This window comes from Lepisma saccharinum, chromosome 14 (genome assembly GCF_977018435.1).
Source record: "Lepisma saccharinum chromosome 14, izLepSacc3.1, whole genome shotgun sequence".
In the NCBI taxonomy this organism is placed as follows: Eukaryota; Metazoa; Arthropoda; class Insecta; order Zygentoma; family Lepismatidae; genus Lepisma; species Lepisma saccharinum.
This window is the reverse complement of record NC_139242.1, coordinates 62,123,293-62,145,293: the sequence shown is the minus strand read 5'-3', so window position 1 is coordinate 62,145,293 and position 22,001 is coordinate 62,123,293. Positions and strand designations below refer to the sequence as shown.

At 39.0% G+C, this 22,001-nt stretch overlaps 1 protein-coding gene across 6 annotated transcripts in view; it reads right to left on the bottom strand.

The window, feature by feature from the left end:
- trio (trio Rho guanine nucleotide exchange factor) overlaps window positions 1-22,001 on the bottom strand; it is an 820,581-nt gene that overhangs the window by 412,000 nt on the left and 386,580 nt on the right. For all 6 annotated transcript variants that reach the window (XM_083135769.1, XM_083135773.1, XM_083135771.1 and 3 more), the window contains 5 exons: window positions 20,324-20,515; window positions 6,347-6,516; window positions 4,698-4,869; window positions 3,704-3,865; window positions 2,310-2,492 (listed from right to left, as the gene is read on the bottom strand). In XM_083135769.1, the coding sequence (XP_082991895.1) occupies window positions 2,310-2,492; window positions 3,704-3,865; window positions 4,698-4,869; window positions 6,347-6,516; window positions 20,324-20,515 (879 nt within the window). The remainder of the gene's footprint in view (window positions 1-2,309; window positions 2,493-3,703; window positions 3,866-4,697; window positions 4,870-6,346; window positions 6,517-20,323; window positions 20,516-22,001) is intronic.

The following is a 22,001-nucleotide window of genomic DNA, read 5'->3' as shown; positions in this document are numbered from 1 at the left end:
ATATCTATTTAAGCTCATATGTAGGTTAGCATGCAATGTTAACTGGGCATTTTTCCATTGCCCAGTGCTTTAACCAATTGCTCCACAGCACCTGGAATTCTGTACAAATCCTTGCTACACTTATGCTACTACTTCTATTTTCTGAGGAGATGGGAACACATTTGCATTAATTCTACACTGGGATGACAAAGGGTTTTGGGCCATGCTATGAAGGCTGCTTCTTTAATAATGACCAATGAACAATGCATGCTAATATAGAACCATTGTCACTAACATTCAGAAAAATGCATGTAGGTTGCTGTCTATTGTTTTTGCATATTTTATAACTATAACCTTTTTGACCTACCCATATCTCATATATTGCATGGTAATAATAATCAAAAGAATATAGATAATGCAACAAGACAGTAACAGATTTATATAGGACCCTAACAACAAAAGAAAGAATAAAATAATAATAATTGCTTTAAAGGGATTATTCTTGAGCATGAGTTAAAGAACAATAGCTATATTGCACAGGGTGCAATCTGGATTAGACCTACATTTTGAGCATGTTTATCACCACCAAAAACGGAACAGCATTTTACTTTAATGCAAGGTGAACTACAATAAAATTGCTTTCACATTTAATTAATTATCTGACCAGATGAAAATTGGGGGAGCAGACATAAAAATTAGGTGTGTTGCCATAGGAAGAATAATAAAGAGGATGATATATGATTAACAGTGGCAGGGTAACGAAATTCTGTACAGAGGAAATTTCTATACTAAATATATAAAAAAAATCCCAATTTTCTATTACTAATATATGAAAGGGGGAGCCTATATCTTGTGTCCTCCATCTCATCACCGCTACTGAAGGCATAATTACAAAGGAACAGTCATATCGAGGCCTGGAGTTGAACACATAATTTACTTCGGAAACAAGGTGGCTACTATGATGTACCTATGCTATGGAAGTACTGAATTGTTATCAGAAGAAAAAATGTACTCTTGAACCTCCGTAATCCCTTGAGAAAGTAAGAATGTTTTCAGTCGTTTTTTGCTCCCAGAAATGTGCTATTGTGAAATATAGTACATTGTTACTTAGCATGTTACTTTACTGTGAAGCAGAACAACCCGAAGGCTCGCACAAGTGAATATAGCATTCAATATGACATTTTGCAACAGCAGCTATAATTTTACATCATTCAGTTAAGAGTGTTAGGATTGGAGGTGATAGTAATTACTAACGTGTTCTTTCTCTATTTTAGTGTGCATACCAATGGGTTTTACTAATAAAAAGCAGCAAAAGTACTCAGACATGGCAGGTTTTACTTACATTGGCCATACTTTGGAATCAAATATCTGTTATGTTTTGTTTTCCGCACACTGGAACCAATTATATATTATGTAAAACATCAAAATCTGTCTTAAAAAAAAAATCAACATAATTCTCGAAGAGGTACAGTGGGTAAACTGTGCCAGAAAAAATACAGTGACAAATATAAATTACAGTAGTTGTATTAATTTGAGATGCACGTACGGAATCACTAGTAACTCCTACTGTAATACCGTATTTACGTGTGTACAATGCGTGCATGTACAATGCACACTCTGGTTTTGGATGGGTAAAAGTGACAAAAAATTATATCTCGTGTATAATGCGCAGTACAATCTAGTTTCAAGAAATGGCTTTCGTAGTTGTAGGTTGTAAATCTGTTCCTATGCTGATCAAGAGTGAATGACGTCATACCTATTCAATTGTTCATTCCTTCTTTTTCAAAATATATACTTTCTCTTTCCGTGACTAATGTAACATTTATACGAGGCACATTCAGGACCTTCCAAATAGAAGTTAGCAGCACAAGATTTCTTCCATTAAGGAATTTGCACACTCCATGTATGTCATATTATTTGGCCAGTAATACATTTTAATTTTTATTATCTTTTTCCATACGTTTTCTTTCATCCAAAGTACCATAAAAATCAAAGTACCATCATTTTTTGATGAACTTATTTCAACCGCATTTCACATTAGTGTTGTTATCTTGTATGGAATACTGTTTCCATATTCAGAAACTGCAGGATTCAAGCTTTACAACGATATATAACATGATAGGGTTCCGTAAACATGAAAAATCAATGCAAGTGTCCCAAAATCATGGACTGACCGACCCTGCACGGTTTCATGTTGGCTGTCTGAATTATTCCGTGAATAATACGCTCCACAGTTTTTGGGAGCAAAAATTTTGGAAAAAAGTATGCATTATACATGAGTAAATATGGTAACACTGTTTTAAGATAGTTGAAAATAGCAAAATTCCCACCTGGTTGGCATCACTTTGGAACTGACATAACTGCACACACTGCTCCAACTTAACTCTCTTCATCTCAGCCAAATCCTCCAAATCCATTTCCCTCTCATGCAGAAATTCCAATAAAACTTGAACTCTAGTTTGAGCTGAGTATTGGCTGTCTGCCATTAGTGATACACCAGATGTTTCAAATAACTGAAAGAAAGAGAAATTGTATTAATTCATGCATATAATGTTGCAAAGATTTTAAAGTTTCTAATACTTCATTGCACTCTTGAGATTGTGAATGAAAATGCCATCTTAGCAGCAAGATGATATTTATTCCGCAGCTTCAATTTGTGCCCGTCAAAAGACACCATTAGGTCCAATTTTGAATCTGCCATATTTTGCTTTTCTAAATCGAATATTGTACACTGTGAATACCATGCCATTTTATCCAAAGGACATCTCTGCTGCTTCCTGAGGAACACCACTGTTTATTGGTCAAAACATAAAACATGAAGAGCTTTAGTGATTGTACCAAGAAATAAGTCCAACAATTTCGTCAGTTTCAAGTTTCACTGGTTATTATTAGAGAAGTACGAAAGATAAAAAATGAACAAGTCTCCAGGGAGAACACCAGGATTTCTGAAATGGAAGTTTCAACCCAAATCTCAGAAATGCAATTATAGTAATAACTCACATGAAAATTTTCAACTTTAACACATACAGATTTTGTTGCAATTTAATGCAACAATATGCAAATGCACAGCAATTATAATAATAATAATAACCTGTGGTGCAACAGCCTGTGGGAGTCAGAACCTGCCTACCGACTGTCGGTCTCACACCCACCAGAGGTGGGACAGCATCCAACCAGTTACAGGGAGACGTGTGGTCAGCATGACAAACCCTCAGACGTCGTCAGTTTTCATGACAGGGTTACGCTACTCAATTGTAGCTCCCCACCTTCTTCACGATGGTGGGTGGTCACTGGTTCCATACACAGGTAGAAATCTCATGAGAAAAGTTGTTACACTGCTTCCCTCAGGAGGCTCGAAGCTTTGCACATCCCATAGATGGAGCCAAAAGGATGATGCCTTGGACCTCACAGCCACAATGCGAGATGCACAGTAATTAAAGATTAATTCAAATATTAGAAAGATCCCTATTTACTATATTTCCATGTGGCATTCTGAAATAATCATAACAAAATGGTAGATATCATATGAAAGATATTGACAAGTAAGTATCTAACAGATTTTGATTTGATCCTGATTTTCTTGCCTTGCATTCAAGGGTCACTGATTCGATACCCAGTGGAGGTACATAGAAGTTCACATCTCACTTTTAAACGCTCTTATATGAGGGGTTTCAAAAAATTGAATAAAGTTTCGCCTTGCACAAATACTGTTATTAAAACTTACTTGTGCTAATTCTTGCCCCCGCTGCAAAACTTGGAATGTCGTGTTTTGCATGTGTGACACACTCTCATTATGCAACCTCAGCAGCTGTTCTGCCTTCTGGATATCTGAACTCAACTCACTGTGCTGCAGCTCTTCGGACCACATTTCCAACTGTGATGAAACCTACGAAAAGTGCACAAAAAATTACATTTTTTCTTTAATAAACACATATAAACATTTATTATACATTAAAGAAATTAAGAATATTTTGAAAAATGTTAAAAATCAATCCACAGAATACTTTTGAACTGACTATAATTTTGCTTGGCTATGAATAATATCCTTTTTACACATGTGAATTCTTTAAGTTCTGAGAAAGGATTGAGGATGAGCTGAAAATTTGGATATCCAAAAGAATGCATGTGGCTATTGTATTGGTAAATTTTATGAATCAACAATAGCTACTAGCAACCAGATTCGAGGTCTAAGCAATTACAAACCAATGTATGGGCATCAATTTGTATTTCTCCTTACATCTATTTTCTAATCATCATACATGCTCGCGATGAGTCTAAAAAATGGTACAAAACAGCAGATGATAGATACTATTGAATTTTTTCATTACATGTTTACAAAGTGACCCCCCCCCCCCCAACACTGTCATATTGTACAAACAAAACATAAAAATATTACTGAGCAAAATTTTCATTCTTGGCAAGCAATGTTGTAATATTAATACATTCTGTAATTCAGAGTATTTTTAAATTGCTCAAAACTCTAAGCTGAAGTGTTGAATCAGCTCTGCCAATAGACATTAAGAAGATCATATGAGAAATACAAAAAGAATGCAAATTAAATATGACATAATTATAGGGGAACAGAAGCAGATTTTCTACTGCCTTGTGGTTAGAAGCAAATTGTTAAGTGACCCCTTCAACCATTTTCTTTTTTTAAAATTGTTGAATATATATCCTCTTATGGGCACAAAATCGAATTGAATTGGAAATGAGGGTACCTCCAAGGCATCTCTTTCGAATAATCGCAGTTGAAGGCACAGATCCAACTTGAGTTTCCGAGCAGACCAGAGTTCTTCCAGCTCCTCACGCTGCTTGTTGAGTCTATCTAACGTGGACTCTACAGCAGCCACAGATCCCGTAGAGTCCATTTCTGCCGTAACTCCAGCGTTCCTGATACAGGATAAAAAATACATCAGACATAACAAAAAACAAATCAATTTTACATGCACAAAAATATATTTTTACGGCTTAATTTCTACCATATTACTGTAAACATTAAACATGCTCGTGGGTCACATGTTCAGTAGGATGTGGGATATTCAATTTTCTATACATTTCCTGTGTGTGCCAAATCTTCATGTAATTTCTATGCTGGGAGGAACCAAGCGATGTCAACAGTGTTTCAAAGGCGTCAGATCCTGTTGCGGTAGCATTGACAGACGATTCCACACAGGTAAAAAAATGACAAATAAAAATCAGGCCAAGCCAGGCTGGCTCAGTAGCTCAGTTTGGTAGAGCGATGGCACAGTAAGCCAGAGATGAGAGTTCAAGTCCTGGTCGAGCCTGCATTTTTCACTGAAAATTCTCAATTTTCTATGCCTAGCAACAATGAGCTCATAGTTGTATAGTATATATTTTCCAATAACACTTCTATCTTGCTGATTTCATTTGCTACTAAACAATTACTCTTCATGATGCAACTCTGATATTACTGATAAAAGTATTTATTAATAGTAGCATTATCACAATTTCCGTACAAAGAGATATAACTATAGAGGAAGAGAGTAAGAATAGAAACCAGAGGAATGTAACTCCAAAAATGCACTTTTCACTTTTGTTTACTCCTCTGAAGATCTTCATTTGGAGTCAGTTCGACATATCTCCACTTCTAGTCATTAGCAGTACGGTGGAGTCACATATCTACAATTTACTGACTTCTTCTAAGAGTCAAACATATTCCTAAGAATACATTATATTCTCTCTCCTGTAAATTCAATAAATTGGAGTTATATCCTCTGTATGAATCATTCTCACACGATGGTATGATACTTTTTCTTAGTTTGTCAGTGCTATACTTTCGCATGTGAATGATCTTTAGAAGCGATGGAACGTATTAATTGATACTCTTTCAATGTAGGTTAATATAGGCATAATTAGTTTACTGGTGAATAGCCTGATAATATTAAGAACCTGATATATCTGTACAACCTGTAATTTAACAAAAAAGGCTGCCATTTTGTTCCAATTTTGTGAAGTCTGAATATACAGTATTTTTCTTTTTCAAAAGTAAAACCAATTATAGTCACACATTAATTATGAAGGGAAATTAATGTACATTTGTGTTTTTCTTTCAAGCAACATTTGCTAGTTTCTATGTCATCAGTACAATTTCTTTTATCAGCATTGGTAAATTATCAGATTGGGATTGGAAAAATGTTGTATTGCTGTATCCCTAAATTTTAGTATCAGAGTGACACGGATTAGATATAACCCCCCCCCCCCCAAAAAAAAATCCATAATTTCAAAGGATGTATGTACAATTACTTCATATAGAAGCATGTGAAAAATATATAAATATGATATAGGATAGACTGTTTATGAAATATAAATTAATGATTTTTTTATAAACTATAGAAACTGAGCTTACTGTAATTCCTGTAGCAAAGTTTCTCCTTCTGCAATGGTGCTAACACAAGCATCCAAAGAAGAGTCCCTCTGCTGGCCACACTGCTCTAGTTGTCGTTCCGCTGCCTCGAGGGTGTCTGGTGCTTCATCGCTTTGCAGTTCTTGTCTCAGTTCATCGAGCCAACTCGTAAGCTTTGGGGAGAAAATCATAATAAAATTACTTCACTGCATATGTTAATGACTACTAACTATTACGTTTCCAAAGAGAGAGAAAGCACACATTAGTTTCAAAACAAAACATTCATAATTATGTCAGTATTGAAGGCTTAGGCAGAAATTATTTTCGAGATCGCACAAGTACACAATAATGCTTTATGGGACCACTATTAATTCTGTGCTACTAATTTAGATTTTATTGTTTCCTGCTGTCAAGACAATACATGTTCGAATATCCTGGGAATTATGCAGTAACTGATCTGAGCTATTTGTAAAAAGAATCCATACTCCAAATTAAGTTCCTTGATTTCCATGGTTATCCACATATCTTAAAATACATTTCCAAACCATTCTGTAATGTTTGTCATATGTTAATGTTAATATATTTTTTAAATTCACTGCCTCCAGTTGCAACATGCACCATTTTTATAAAGTACTTCTTTTCAGATGTAAATACCTGTCACTGTTCCAACTCATTCTGTCAAAACAAATTCCTTAAATTTTCCAGGTTTTGTAAGCATTTTAAAATAAATTTCCAGATCGCTTTGTAATGACTTAACATACTAACAAATAAGTGGCAAGGTAAAAAAAAAGATAAAGTGCTCCCCTGTTCTTTGCACCACACCATGAACACATATAGGGGATGTGGAGTTAGGGTCTCACACTTTCTTGATCACAGCCGAATGTGGGGGTGATGTGATTAGCACCACGCCCCTGGCCGAGTTTACCCCCCCCCCCCAGAGTTTCCTCCAGGTACCCACTTTATACTATGCTGGGTGGGCGCCGGAGCCGCTTGAACAGGTGGGAAAATCCCAGTTCTCCTCCACCGGGGATCGAACCAAGGTCTCTCGCATAGTAGTCAGATGACCTAACGACTGAGCTACCATGGTATCTTATATATACAATGGATACGAGCCACTGTGCAATGTGCAAGTTACATGTTATTAAAAGGAATCAAGTTCATTCAAGTTTATATGTGAACATGGACAACAATAACATTTAATATTTCCTGACCATCCCAAGTTTATGAATGCTTTTTTGAAGAATTTTCCAGATTCATTCCATCTTTTTCAGTCAAGTAGCGATTTCCTTGATTTCTTCTTCTTCATATTTTACATGAATTCCAGGTCATTGCTTAGTGGAAACCCTGACATTAAAATCATGGTGGCATGGTGACAGTTTTAGTTGATACCAATAAAAACAAGTTCTCTGACCTTTTCCGGGTACATTTATACACTCAAAGTCAATTAGCCCCATACACATAGCTAGGAGCACATCACAAAAATAAAATAAGAGACAAAACTCCACCCCCGGAAGAGGACAAGTTAAATATGTATTTACTTTCTTGATTGCATGTTTGCCTTGCAGGAAACATCAAACAGCTACAAATCGTCAGATTTCTAACAAGTTTCTTCAAACGAGAAATATATAACAGGCTAGTAAACAGACAAAAAAAAATGTGTTCGACTTGCGATTCTCTTGAATTCAGCATGAGCTACACAATAATCGACTACAGGGTGGTCATAAATCTAGGGTGACCAGACGTCCACTTTTATCTGGACATGTCCTCCTTTTTAGCTGTCTGTCCGGCGTCCGGGCGGATTTTTTTTAGAAATCTGTAAATGTCCTCCTTTTTTGGAAGCATCCAGTGGCGCAACTACAGGGGGCATTGCCCCCCCCAACCTTGGAAGGAAATGAGTTCTGAGGGGGGGGGCAAACATTGACGGCTAAGTGTTCCTGCAGGGGGCAATTGCCGCCCACAACTTCAAATTTTATGCAAATAAAAATACTTTTTGTAAAATTTTAGTTAGGGGACGGCGGAAGTCGGGTCTGGACACCTAACGATCTAAACTAAAATAAGTTGTAAAATTGATTGATTGATTTGTGGTTGTAAGTCCACAGAAAGGCTGTGCCATGTGCCTCCACCGGGTATCGAACCCAGGACCTCTTGATCACAAGGCTAAGATGTCACCACTACACCATCGGGGAGGCACAAAAGTTGTAAAAGAGAGAATGCATTGGCGTCCCATGAAATTATTTGCGCCCTATTAAATCAATATTGATTTCAGCCTGCAAAAAAATTGGATCCAAAAGTTTTCTTGCTCGCTTCGCTCACAATTCTTCTCTGTAATGCATTGTAAATTACCAGACAGAGAAATAAGACTTGTCTTAATCGATTTTGTTATAAATAGATGAACAATTGTTATGAGAAAAGGGAGCGTGCACATTTGAGAGACAATTTATGTAATTTTTGCTGTTGGTTTATTGTGAGATGGATGAATTGGTTGTGTAATGTATTTAAATAATATATGTTGTATATAATATGAATATGTACACAATTTAGTGTCCACGTCGCTCCTCTGATAGCATCGATCGTAGCACGTGTGCTGCATCAAGAATGCTTCCACACATAACGATCATCATATCACTTAGGGCGCGTTAAGTATTCGAGCAATGCTCATCTAGCATCTGGGAGCTGAACACGTTCATTTTCCCAACTGTCTCATTGGTGGGGGTGTGCGGGATCCAAAAAAGCCGGTACCGAGATAGGTAAAAAGAATTTCCCGTTCCGATCTCAACTTCGGGGAATTATTTCCACACTTTTCAGGATCCCGACCAGTCAGGAACCTTCAAATGGTCATTTTTAAAAGTAGTTAATTCTTGATGTTTTCTGCATTGTAAGTGTCTTGACACTTCTCGAAAATTGTAAAAAAATAATAATAATAATAATAATAATAAAATAAAAGACAGTGACGTAAAATTCGTGATTTCCACAGCGTCGGAAAATTTTTAAACATTTCCAGTCCCGAAAATTTCCCGGCTTGATCCGGAAATTGCGATTCTCTCCCGTCCAGACCAAAAAAAGTTCTGTCCCGCCCTCTCCTAGTCATTACATTAGTGCGTATTATTGTAAGTCGTTGCTTCGCAATCTGAAACTTCTGAAACACGTGTAATCTGAGCAGTTCATTTTCGATTGATTGATATGGTTTATTTTAATTCGCTTTTCTGCCTCCTTTGGCTAATCGCAATGATGAGGATGAGCGATGATATGATGATTTTAATGAAGGGACACTCACAAAGAACACTCATGCTCAAGCTGGGATTCGAACGCGGGACCTCTGGCATTGTGGCGCGGTGTCCTAACCACCCCGCTACAGAGGTCGGCCAGTTCATTTTAGAGTCAAATATACGCGATACAAAAACGCGTGGTATGAATTTTTATTATTAAGTCTTATTTACTTTTATGAAATAACGAAGCGAAAGTGTAAATTCATCAATGATCTAAACAAGAATACGTATATCTAGCTTTTAAAGGATGGAAGTAGAGAAAATGGGGTAAAGTGTAAGGTGGCTGTCACTTTCCCCTGCTGTTGAAAGAGTGCAAACATGTTCGTGACATTAAAATCATATTTCCTGACACAATCTAAACTACCTAAAATTTAAATTTGGTTTTTGAAATAAGTTAAAGTGAAGCTTACTTGTAACATTTGCATTCACATATGGGGATATTACATTCTAATATCCAAGAATTGGAAAAAAAATAGTAAAATTCTATGCTTCAAACTATAGATATTCTTAGTTATGATTGTCATGTTAAACAATAGATCAGGAGATTGCTTTTGTTGCTTAAAAGTAGGAGGAATTTATTGAAAAAAATCATCAGAATTATCTGTGAGTAAAGTGTTGGTAGTTTTTTTTATATTGATTAAATTATGAGTAATGGCAAAATGTGTTCCCATTTTTTGCGGTGTCCTCTTTTTTATGACTTTGTCCTCCTTATTCATCATGCTATGTCCTCTTTTTTGAATGTATGTGTCTGGTCACCCTACATAAATCTGGAACAATGGCGGTATTGTTTCCTGATTATTGGCGTCTAGACGTGATGTCATTGTATTTTTCTTCTTTCACGCCGCTTTTCTGAATCAAATTGATCGTGGCGGCGAGGAAGAATGAGGAATGGGAAATGAAACTGACGAAAGGAAACTCACAAAGGCACACCCGTGCGCCAGCTAGGACTCGAACTCGGAATCTACAATGGAAAGACCGAGAGATGCCCATTCAACTTGCTCGATATGATTTTCATCAGTTCCGGAAGCTGTACATGAACAATTTTCTTTACAGACTTCCTAATTTAATTTAGCAATTTCTTTTGTATTCGAGATTATTGCTACCGAAAAAGATTTACGTTAATAGTTTGATTTGTACCAAAAGTCGATTTCCAGTGGAAGCACATTGCACAGTGGCACGTATCCATTGTATATTTAAACTGTGGGTCCAGGCCCTGTGTAGTAGGCACTAGAGAAGTGAAGTCTTCTGTCCAACTCTCAAAAGAAAAAAGAACGCCAAATGTAGACGGAGATGGCTAAATATACCTAAGAAATACTAACGAAAAGAAAGCAAGATCCGTACGCCCCTTACGAAATTCCCGAGTACGCCACTGCACACGCGTGTACATAAAGTACGTTTACTTAGAGCGAACGTGCTTTGGGTCGGTTCGTTTTTTGAAGTATATTTTCCTGTTTACCAACTTGTTAGAAGGTTGTCTCGTGGTAAAGGCCTCGTCTCCATCTCTCCCTCAATACAAATATTGACAAGCGGAGAAAGAGCCCTTCGTGAACTTTAGACCCCCATCCCTCAGGTCATTTCACCCTGGGCGGTTACCAAAATCTTCCGAATACAACCCCCTATTTGTTCATTCAGAGAGATAACTGGTCTTTTTTCCCCTCAGCCCTTCCTGTGGAAGAATACTACATGACGTTTCCCATTTCATCAAGACATGGGAATTTATTTATATACAGAGTTTAGATGCGAAGAAATATTACATGAACAGCACCACGCTCCAGGCGTTTTCACCCAACAGGGTGACCTGCGATGCTGATTGATGAGAGGCTGGGTGAACTCCAGAGTCGCTTAAACGGGGAAATCCCCATCTAAGATGACTCACTCGGTGAGGGAAATGTGGGTCATTTGCGCGGTAGACGCACGTCCTGGAGTTGTTCTGTAAGAAGACGAAGGTCTTCTGGCCAGACAGAAGTCTTCCAAATTTCAGAAGTCTATCCGTATTCTAGCCATGCCATTAAAAACTTCCCAGAAACAGTGTAAGAGGGCCGCTCGTCTCAAAAAAATAAAAGCGTTTGCTAAAACACTGTCGTCTTCTCCCAACATGAATGATAAACATCTGGGAAGATTAAAACTTTGTTTAAGAAAAGCAAAATTGGCGCATTCGAGAACAATATGCCGAACACGCATTTGTCTAATCTTACAAAATTCCCTATTAAGCGAATGGTGCTTCGTTTAAACTGAGAAATTACTTTTTGAGATTTCACTTATCTGTAAAAATCAATCAATAAAAATATATAAAATGTACTATGTGTGTGTATGTGTGTGTGTGTGTGTGTGTGTGTTCCGGCATAACTCTTGAACGCCTGGAGCGATTTCAACCAAACTTGGTACACGTATCACTTGCAATCTGGAAAGAAATACTGTGGGGGTAAGACACCCCTGGCACCCCTAGAGGTGGGGGGTGGGAAGGGGGTGACATGTAAAAATAATCGAAAACGACCGATATTAGTGTGGAATCCATAGTTTTCGGGTTCGCTAAGATGTATAGTGACACTCCCAATGCCGTTCAACTCCAACACACCCTTGACATCCCTAGGGGTGGGAGTGGGAAGGGGTGGGGGTGGGAAGGGGGTGACATGTAAAAATAATCGAAAACGACCGATATTAGTGTGCAATCCATAGTTTTGGGGGTCGCTAAGATGAATAGTGACACTCCCAATGCCGTTCAACTCCACGTTCATTTTACACTATAGTTAGAATTCATAATTTTCCTGTCTAATAGAAGATTGAGATAAATAAATTCCCGGGCAATCAGCTAGTTAAGAAATAACACACACTAGCGTTTGCTTTCGTTGTAACGAACGACCGCTGTTGCTAATCTTATGGAGCGGCAGATGTGTTACGTCTCGGCAAATAGGCAGAAGCACATTTCCCTCGCTCGCATCGGCGTCCTTTTCCAATGATCCGCATTATGTGTACTCAATGCTTTTACGGGGTATTAAAATGAGAGCATCGAGTGCGGCAGGGAGAATAACACACATGATACGACGTCATAATATGTATATCACGGAAGGGAGAAATTTTAATGCCCGTTCCATTCAACAAGCTTCCATTCACACACAAAAAAAAACTCATCAGAAGCTACCACAATTATTCCACTGCCTTTCATCTGTTCGCCTACAAACGAAACCGATAGGGAGGAGGCTGGAGAATTAGATTTGTTGTAGTCCAGTGGCGTCACCAGAGGTCAAGCATGAGCAATGGTCCACCACGAGGTCCGACAACAAAGTAAGAGCGCATATTTATGGACTTTAAAGTCGTGTTTCTCACAAGTAATTATCGGCACTAATTCATCCCTACCTCTTGAATTGAGAATAAATTTAGATTATTCTGTAGAATATAGTATACCACTTTATACAGAGTGCATCATTTAGGCAATGTATCTCACAGGATACATTATGTATCTCATTATATAATACATAAATTTGTAAAAATAAAACATTTTTGTCATAATTATACTGAAAACATAGCATTTATCAAATTAATTTATATTTTTGAAAGTGTCATAAATGTTTGCCCGTTTAAGGGTTAAAAGTGATGAAGGCACACTTCGACCTTCAGGAAGGTTTTCCTAATAAGGCGCATTTGTAGGTGCTCGCAAAATAACTTATTGCAACCGTGCTATTAAAGTTATAAAAATTTAATGTTTGTACATTATAGCCAATACATTGGGGTATCTCTTACTATTTTTTCCAACTTGTATCTCGCTCACAAAAATCACAAAAAAATGTTAGATGGGCCTTATTTGTCGCATGTACCTTACAGAAAATAATATTGTATGTTTTCATGTTTATAAAATATAAACAATGTCTCGGGGAGGGGGCACCTTCTGTCATGCCCGTGACTGGCTGTGGCAGAGGCACGATCAAACCGGAAAAGATAATGGTATTCCGCTCCCTCTCCAAAGGGTTTGCAGTCATGTTTACCCACGTACTTCTTGAGTTGTTTTTATTCAGGGTGATTGCCTCGTTGGTTTTCGGCCAGGCATATTTACGAAAGAAACCTGCGATGCCTTACCCCACATCCTCTGCAGGGGAACGCCAGTCCCTCGAGGGAACAATAAGAATACGGTCACGTTTCCGCTACAAAGAAGAACCCGCATGGAGTCATAGCATTCCGTGATACCTCGGGGCCAAGACGGCGTTCGGGAGTTTGTGAAGCAGATAATGTCGCAAAGCAAGCCATGCACAGGGCTCTTGTCGGAGATAATATGTGGCTAGAGAATCTCTTAATTCTTGAATATTGACTTGTTCTCCAGGTGTTCTATTTTGAGGAAGGGAATATAATTGGCGAAATAATGAGAGTATGATCTTGTGTAATTGCATTGATTGGTTTTGAAATTTAATACATAAACCTATATCTACAAATGTGGAAGTTTGACTTGAACCAGTGATGTATTTAAAAAATTTCCACGGGGGTGGGGAATTGTAGTAACTCTTCTCGAATCATTGGATATCAAATAAAGTGCCAAAAATTAGAAACCAGAAGGGATGAAACCTTTCAAATACCACCCTGTCTTGAAACAAATCCTCATTTAAATTCAAACCAGTAGCGAAGATAAACCTTTTCGAGCAAGGCCTCATCTCCAGGAAGCTATCAACTCGCGGCAAGCCACGGCACCTAGCGACGTGTTGAGTGAGATGAGTCGAGGCAAAATGGATAATAAACCTTTTCCTGCTTCCACAAAAATAGGCAATAATTAGGGTGGAGAGTTCAATGAACTAACCGATCTCCAACTACGCACTGGCAATGATCAGGCTGGAAAGTTCATACGAACTAACCGATCACTGTTCTAAACCAGTAGCGAAGTAGACTATTGGGATCTAAAATTATACAATTATTTCGCTTCGGTAAAAGTTTTACTTCCACTGAAATGTGAAATTCTTTCTAGTTGCAAGTCACGCCATCTCCTTATAAAGTTATATATTGCACAGTCACGGATACTTCTGGGTTGTAATGTTTCCATTGAAATTCAATGGGTGTGTTACAACCCAACAATGTCCGTGACTGTACGTGTCTACGGCACCTGCGTAGCCGAATGTTGTCGACATCCATGGCGGAGTGGATAGCACAGCGTGATACGTCGCTAGGAATCCCGGTTAAGATATGGATGTTTGTGACAAACTAGAGAAATGACTGGCACATGAGAAAAACAGAGAAAGGCAACTTAGGGGCTTTCCTTCTTTAAAAAAATGGTTAGCGCTCTCGATCTTTAATGCGAGCGGTCCCGGGTTCGATTCCCGTTGGGAGTCCCCAAAATTCCGACGTTGATCCAGAGTCGTGAGGAAAATTGGGGAGATACTTGGAAAGAAGAAGTAGCAGGTTCAGGTCGCGAAAGCCAGAAAACAGCGGCGATGGGACTCGCCAAGCGTCACCCTATGAAATAGCCGCTCTGGCAGGCCCTGCCCTTAGAGAGCTGTTGCGAAATGAAGTTTAGTTAAGTGTTGTACGAGTCTAGAATAATCCTGAAAGCTATGCAATGTGCTCAAAACTTCTGTATTATCAGAATGCAGTACTGATGTTCGTGCAACTGAGAAAAAAGCAAAGAAGTGCACTTCAGTATTCAGCATGTATACGTGCATGTGTGTAGATGTACGGGGCCATTCCGTTAAAAGATTTAAACGAATTTCGAATTAATTAAATGCTATTTCAAAATACCTACAGTGCGTCATACACAAAAAAAAACTTTGAAAAACTGTTACATTTTCAGATACAATATATACAGAGCATTCCCTGACATTCGATACGAGACTCCGCGGCAAGCGGCCCGACATCAGAGCTTGTCTGTCCCGGTGAACGGGGTCCGCGACAGTCGCTAGAGTCGGCTATTAAAATTACAGTTTTCATATTCTGTACTAACTTTGACTACAGAAGGTGTTGAAAATGATGTCTCTCTGCTGCAACACATTCCTGGCATCTCCCAAGGAAATTGGTATCTACACGTGTTAGTTCGTCTACTGTAATTCTCCCGATTTCTCGTACAATACTCTCTTTTAACTCACGGATGGTGTGCGGATTGTCTTTGTCTTTTTCCCCATTTTTCTTTCCACTTTTATTCAGAACTGACCCCGTTTCATATAGTGGTCCTATGTGGAACGGGAATACCAGGAAATTTCGTTGCATAACGTCGTCGCACTTCTCCACAATTCCTCTTTCCGAAGTAACACTCGACAAGATAAATCCTTTGTTGTAATGTAAACTTTTGTGGTGCCATATTAAGCCACAATCTTCAACATATGGACACGACACAACACAACTTCCGAGGTAGGATTATACTGGCGTCAGTCTGCAACGTCAACAGAAAGGGAAAGAGAGCGAAGGCGGGGAGAGCGACTGTCGCGTGCAACAATCGTTAACGCCGAGTCTCGTAGCGAATGTCAGGGAATGCTCTATTACAAACTGCTTCTTGGGCGAACACACTTCAAATGAACTTATAATGGTTCGGTGATATTCAAACTATGGTCATTTATTGTAAACATGGTAATTAAACAAGAATTGTACTCTAACACATGCAGTAAATATATATTTAAGAAATTGCATATTGTAGGTTAGGTAACTTTTTCTTCACTTGTTATATGTAAATGGTGGGAAATGATCAAAATTAAACGGAAAATACCACAACTGTTCAAAGAACGATGTTTTGAAAACTTCAGTACTTTGTTAGACCACCACGGGCAACTTTTAATGCTGTTGTCTACAAGTTTTACACACAATGCAACACGCAGTTCGTGGTGCCGGATGCGAATCATTTCCTCATTTTTTTTTTTTTTTTTTTTTACTGAAATATCTTCCCAGAAAGTTTCTTGACATAATATACCAAAGATTTTCAATGGGATTCGTATATGTGAATTTGGTGCTAACCATAATTTTTTGATACCATTGCTCGAAAACCAGTAGCCGACACTTCGTGCCCAGTGGCATGGTGCATTGTCACCTTGAAAAATTAAATAACTTACATTCTGACCTGAAAAACAGTCGGAAGCTGTTGGCAGCAACTAGTTTCAGAATGTCAAAATATCATGTAAGTACACCATCATTCCAAATTTAGACCACCTCCTCGTTTTGGTGCTTGCTCGTAGTTGCTTGCGTTCCCATGACAACCTCCGTCCCCGACATTTACATCAGATGCGATGCGAACAGTAACCAACCCCCTTCCCCCTTTCATCGTCCCGTATCTTCGTGCCGCGGGCTCGGATGGCAGCAACCTGTCGTACGGGAGCACTGGTGCGGACAGACGGATGCAGCGTGTGCATACGTAACGCGTACGACGGCTGAGCAGGCAGGCAAATGAACTGACAGGGTGCGTGCGGGTAAAATTCTGAAGCTGCGTGTGCGAAAGGGGAAAGCATCTCATTTCGCTGTGCAAATTAGCGTGTAGTTCACCTTAAGCAGAGAGGTTAATATGAACCGTGCATCCAGTCTCTAAGTGTGTTCGATAGCCTGTAATGGGAAGCGAACCAAGGACATTTTGGTTAGGTGAAGTCATTTTTACACACAGAACACGAAATGTGCCAATTGACACACATACAAGGGTGCCCGCACTTGCCTCTCCCCAAGATATGTGGAAAAGGTAATGCAATTCCAATGTAGCGATTTGTTTTCTGCGATATACAGGATGTCAGTATTCACCAAGAGACATTAGAATCCAACTGACGCCAGAACGGGATTGGGAAAGAAATATTAAAATCCTGACGTTCGGAACTGAAAACATTATCCATTTTCGTATCACGTCGGGAAAGTTTCGAAATTTCCCGATGCGATGAAAATCTCCAATTGTACACACTATCCCCGCTTCAAATGATTGCTTTTGCACTTCTGGAATAAAAACTGTTAATTTCAAGAAATATCAAACACTTATAGTGCAGAAAACATCGAGAATTAACCTATTTCAAACAACATACTCTGGAAATTCTCTACTGTTCGGGATTATGAAAAGTCGGGAAATGATTTCCCCAAGTCGGAATCTGACCTTGATATTTCACATCCCGTCATTTTGAATTATTATTTTTTTACAGTATCCTTCGGCACGTATAAACCAGGTTTGTTAAAGGTCCAGGAATTTTAATTCAATTCAATTTCGGTCCAGGAGAGAAAATCAGCAAGTGTAAATGGGTTCTGGACCGTAAAGAACCTTTATATCTGTAAGGTATTTCAATTCGGTCCAGGAACCTTCTTTCTCGATCAATTTAAATACGGTCCAGGAACATTTATTCCGGATGAATTTAAATACGGTCCGGGAAACTTTTTTCCGAACCAATTTAAATTCGGTCCAGGAACATTTATTCCAGGATCGATTTAAATATAGTCCAGGAACATTTTTTTTTTAAAAAAAAAAATCAGTTTAAATAGGGTCCAAGTTCCGTATTGGTTGGTTGATTTGTTGTTTTAAGTCCACTTCATGCACAGTAAGGCTAATCGGGACTGGACCTACAGTTTAAAGTGGGACCCGAACCACTGGTGCCTCCACCGGGTATCGAACCCGGGACCCCTTGATTACAAGGCGAAGACGCTACCACTGCGCCATCGGGGAGGACCCCGAAGTTCCATATTGAAATAAAACAATACGCAACTTGGATCGAGTACGGACCTGACGATAAACAATTATCAACTTGTGAGCATGAAAGACTAATCCAGGTGCTGACTGTCTCGAGAATCTAAGGTACGTACAAGGTAGAAATGGGCGAAACGCAAACGATGCAGTCCCGTTGCCCCTCTCCATGTAGTCCCATTCTCTCTCGCGCGTTCCTCACGTTACCTCATCGACGGCTCCTATTGGCTGCGGTTCCTGGATCGGATGCCGGAGCAACACGTGACGGGTTTGTTTGAACTCAATGTGACGCCACACTAATATAGTCCATTGCGATATGTACAGTAACTCTTCGACAAGAGAGCTTTTGAACCTGATCCACGAGAGAATAGCGTTTTGATTTATTCCCTGCGCTAAGTGTTCTACAACCGCAGTGTGACATTCTAATATAAAACGTACTCGCGGACATTTTTAGAATGCAACTTTTAATCGGTCAAGCCTGGTCTGTAATTGTAAATAAATTCAATCCCGGACTGGGAGAGAAAATCAGCTAACATAAATGAGTTCCAGACACTGTATAACCTTTTCATATTTAAATCATTTCAATTCGGTCCAGGAACCTTTTTCCGGATCAATTTAAATACGGTCCAGGAACTTTTTTTTGTAGAATGAATTTCAATTCTGTCTAGGACCCTTTTTTGCAGAATGAATTTAAATTCGGTCCATGGACCTTTTATCAGGAACAATTAAAATACGGTCCAGGAACCTTTTTTTAATGTAACAATACGCAACTTGGACCGAATTTAAATTGTGTGAGAAAAAAGGTTCCGGTCCTGCAGTGGAACCCAATAGAATTCATTGGTTCCTGGACCTATAACCCTGGTAATAACATAAATCAGAAATACCATGAAGGACAGTCGATTAAGTGGTCTCTTGTTTGATATCTGTGCATTGTGAAAAAGTACAAAAAGACAAAGAACTGTTCATCAACAAAGTGATACATGTTTATAGAAAGGATACAAGGCGAATCCAGTTTCTATGTACATAGTAGACTGGAATCCGAACTTGCATGCAACGCCAAAATATTTTCATTTCAATTTGAATTTCATAATTTGTAAAGTAATAATAATAAAAATAACAACAATAATAATATTAACAAAAGGGCAAGACATGAAATGTTATTCTGTCCCTCTGAGAAAAATTCCTGCCGGCAGTGTCCGTGACTGTACACATATGCATATGTATTTTATTCCAGTCACACATTTACTGCATTAACTGCTAATGATGCATTTGGTGCATCAAAATATAGAGAAATGCGTCAATTGAACAGATTACACACGATAATTTCGGGAGAAAACTAAAATTACACATTTAACTATAATTATAGCTATAAGTACAGGCCCGTAGCCAGACAGACTGCCGTCACCCGCACCCCCTTGACATTAGATGAAACTATTTTCTACAATTTGTTTGCAGTGAAGAGTGAAAAGGTAGACAGCAGGTCTTATTTTGCTCACAACATTGGTAAAGGATAAATTCACAGAGCATGAACAGCAGCTATTACATTCGTTCATCTTGTTTATGAGCACAAGTCTAAGTAGCTGCAAGTATCTAGAAGATTCTCCAGACGTTAGAAACTTGTTTCAAAGGGAACTTCTTTATCAGTACCTTCGCCGGCTCTGTTACGGCCTCCCGTTTAGACAGAAATGTGCGACTTTGACGTCATCATTCACATTTCTTCCACATCTGCATCAGCTCCCAAGTTTTGGGAACGAAGGGCGGTTTATTGCTTCGACCGGGGGAGGAATGTACGGTATAATACAATAATATGCATTTTTTATTGTATGACATAACATCCAAAGTTGTATGGTATGTGTAGTAAGGGGTGATATCAGTAGCAGTCAACTAACACTCCAAGAGATGTTTTAGAAGATACAGAAAAACACTGTAGAATTTGTATCAATTTCTACATTTTATATTAACTTAATGACACCCTACCCCCACAACATACACACATAATTTACCTTGATTAAATACTGTTAAACTTTTGAAAAACGGGCTTGGTGTACAAAGCCCCCCTGGAGATCAATCCTAGCTACGGGCCTGTATAGAGAACAGAATGCAGGTACTCACCTCTTTGTCGTGCGTGTAGTAGAGGACGGCTAAATCGAGGCGTCGGCGCCGTTCGTCGACGCGGGCGGCGAAGCTCGTGACGTGCGCCTCCAGCTCATGGGCCACAGAGTAGATCTCGTCGGCGTTGCACTCGCCGGTCCGCGCCAACTCCTCCGCCGCTGTCAGGAGCTTCTCGGCGTTCGTGTACGTGTTCTGCAAAGACAAAAGAACGTCGCCGTCAGTCGCCGCTCCCAGTTTCACAGCACACATAGGAATTTCAGATCTGTGCACTAAAGCCTGGAAAAATGCAGATTCGAATGTCTATCCCTGTCAGATGCATGGTGTCTACAAAAATAAGAAATCCAAAATTTTTTATTTTTATTCATGGCTTTTTCTTGTTCTTTTTCGTTTTTCTTAACCTTTATTTATTCCGTTTCTATGATACTTAGCCAAAGTTGAAATTAGCAACTAACAAAATTCTTTTATTTTATTTTATGAAAAAAACAACACAAAAAGGCCAGTTAAGATGAAAACTGACGCTGTACTTTATAGACAATTAGACTTGCTTTGTCTATTAATGCATGTAATCGTGTAGTACAACTTGGACTGCATTTGGCAGACTAGGGTGTGGACTCACATCTGAATAATCTTCTGTGCGACTCTTGTTGTCGTCCCTACATGTTTGTATTTGTCTCTCCATCCATCACATTTCGTCATCCTCATCGTTGCGATTAGCAGAAAGGAGAACAAAAACGAAGTAAAATAAACTAAATCAATCATTGAGGTAAAAAAAGGTAAAGTGTTCCCCTGTGCTTAGCACCACGCCATGAAGGCGTACAAGGAGTGTGGGGTAACGCCCCACACTTTCTTGATCCGGTCATGAGTGGGGGTGATGGGATCAGCATCACGCCCCTGACCGCCTTTACCCCCCAGGGTTCCCCCCAGGTACCCATGTTATTCGACGCTGGGTGGGCGCCGGGGCCGCTTCCATCGTTAGAAAAGTTCCCGGATTTGAACCGGCCGGGGATCGAACCCGGGACCTTTAGCATGGTAGTCAGACGCGTTACCGACTGAGCCACCGCGGCCAATCCAATCATTGAGGTAGCAAACATTATTGACAACAAGTATAATATTTGACTTCTTGGCTTACTTGTAGATTTCTTTACTTTTCCTTGGGTTTCATGACTGGTAAACGTCGTGAGATGAGACTTAATCTCAGCACAAAATATGTTTTGCATCTTTTTTTCTTATTATACGTCGCGCCTTGCCACCAGTTTCAGTTAATCGCGACCATGAGAATGACTGAATGGTGATTAGACGAAATTGATAACCTACAACCTTCTGTGGAGCAACTGTGAGTCACCAAGTCCTCAATACACTCGGTCAAAAATAAGTTCGGAATGAACAAAAGCTTTCGCTGTGAAATCCTTCACATACTGAACGCAGTTTCAGTCAACATATATCTGTCTTTCACGTTTCAGCACTTATCCATTGTTTTGGTAACAAAAAATTAAGTACATTTTGTATTTGAGTTTTAGATTACAATTAATGTCATGTAAGCCTAATGCATATTACTACCATTTTTAACAACACAAATATATATTTACATATCTAACACTTTCTGGTACATACAAATCCATTCGCTGGTCATCACGATGCTGAAGCAACACCGACATATTGGATCTTACGTCTGGAATCG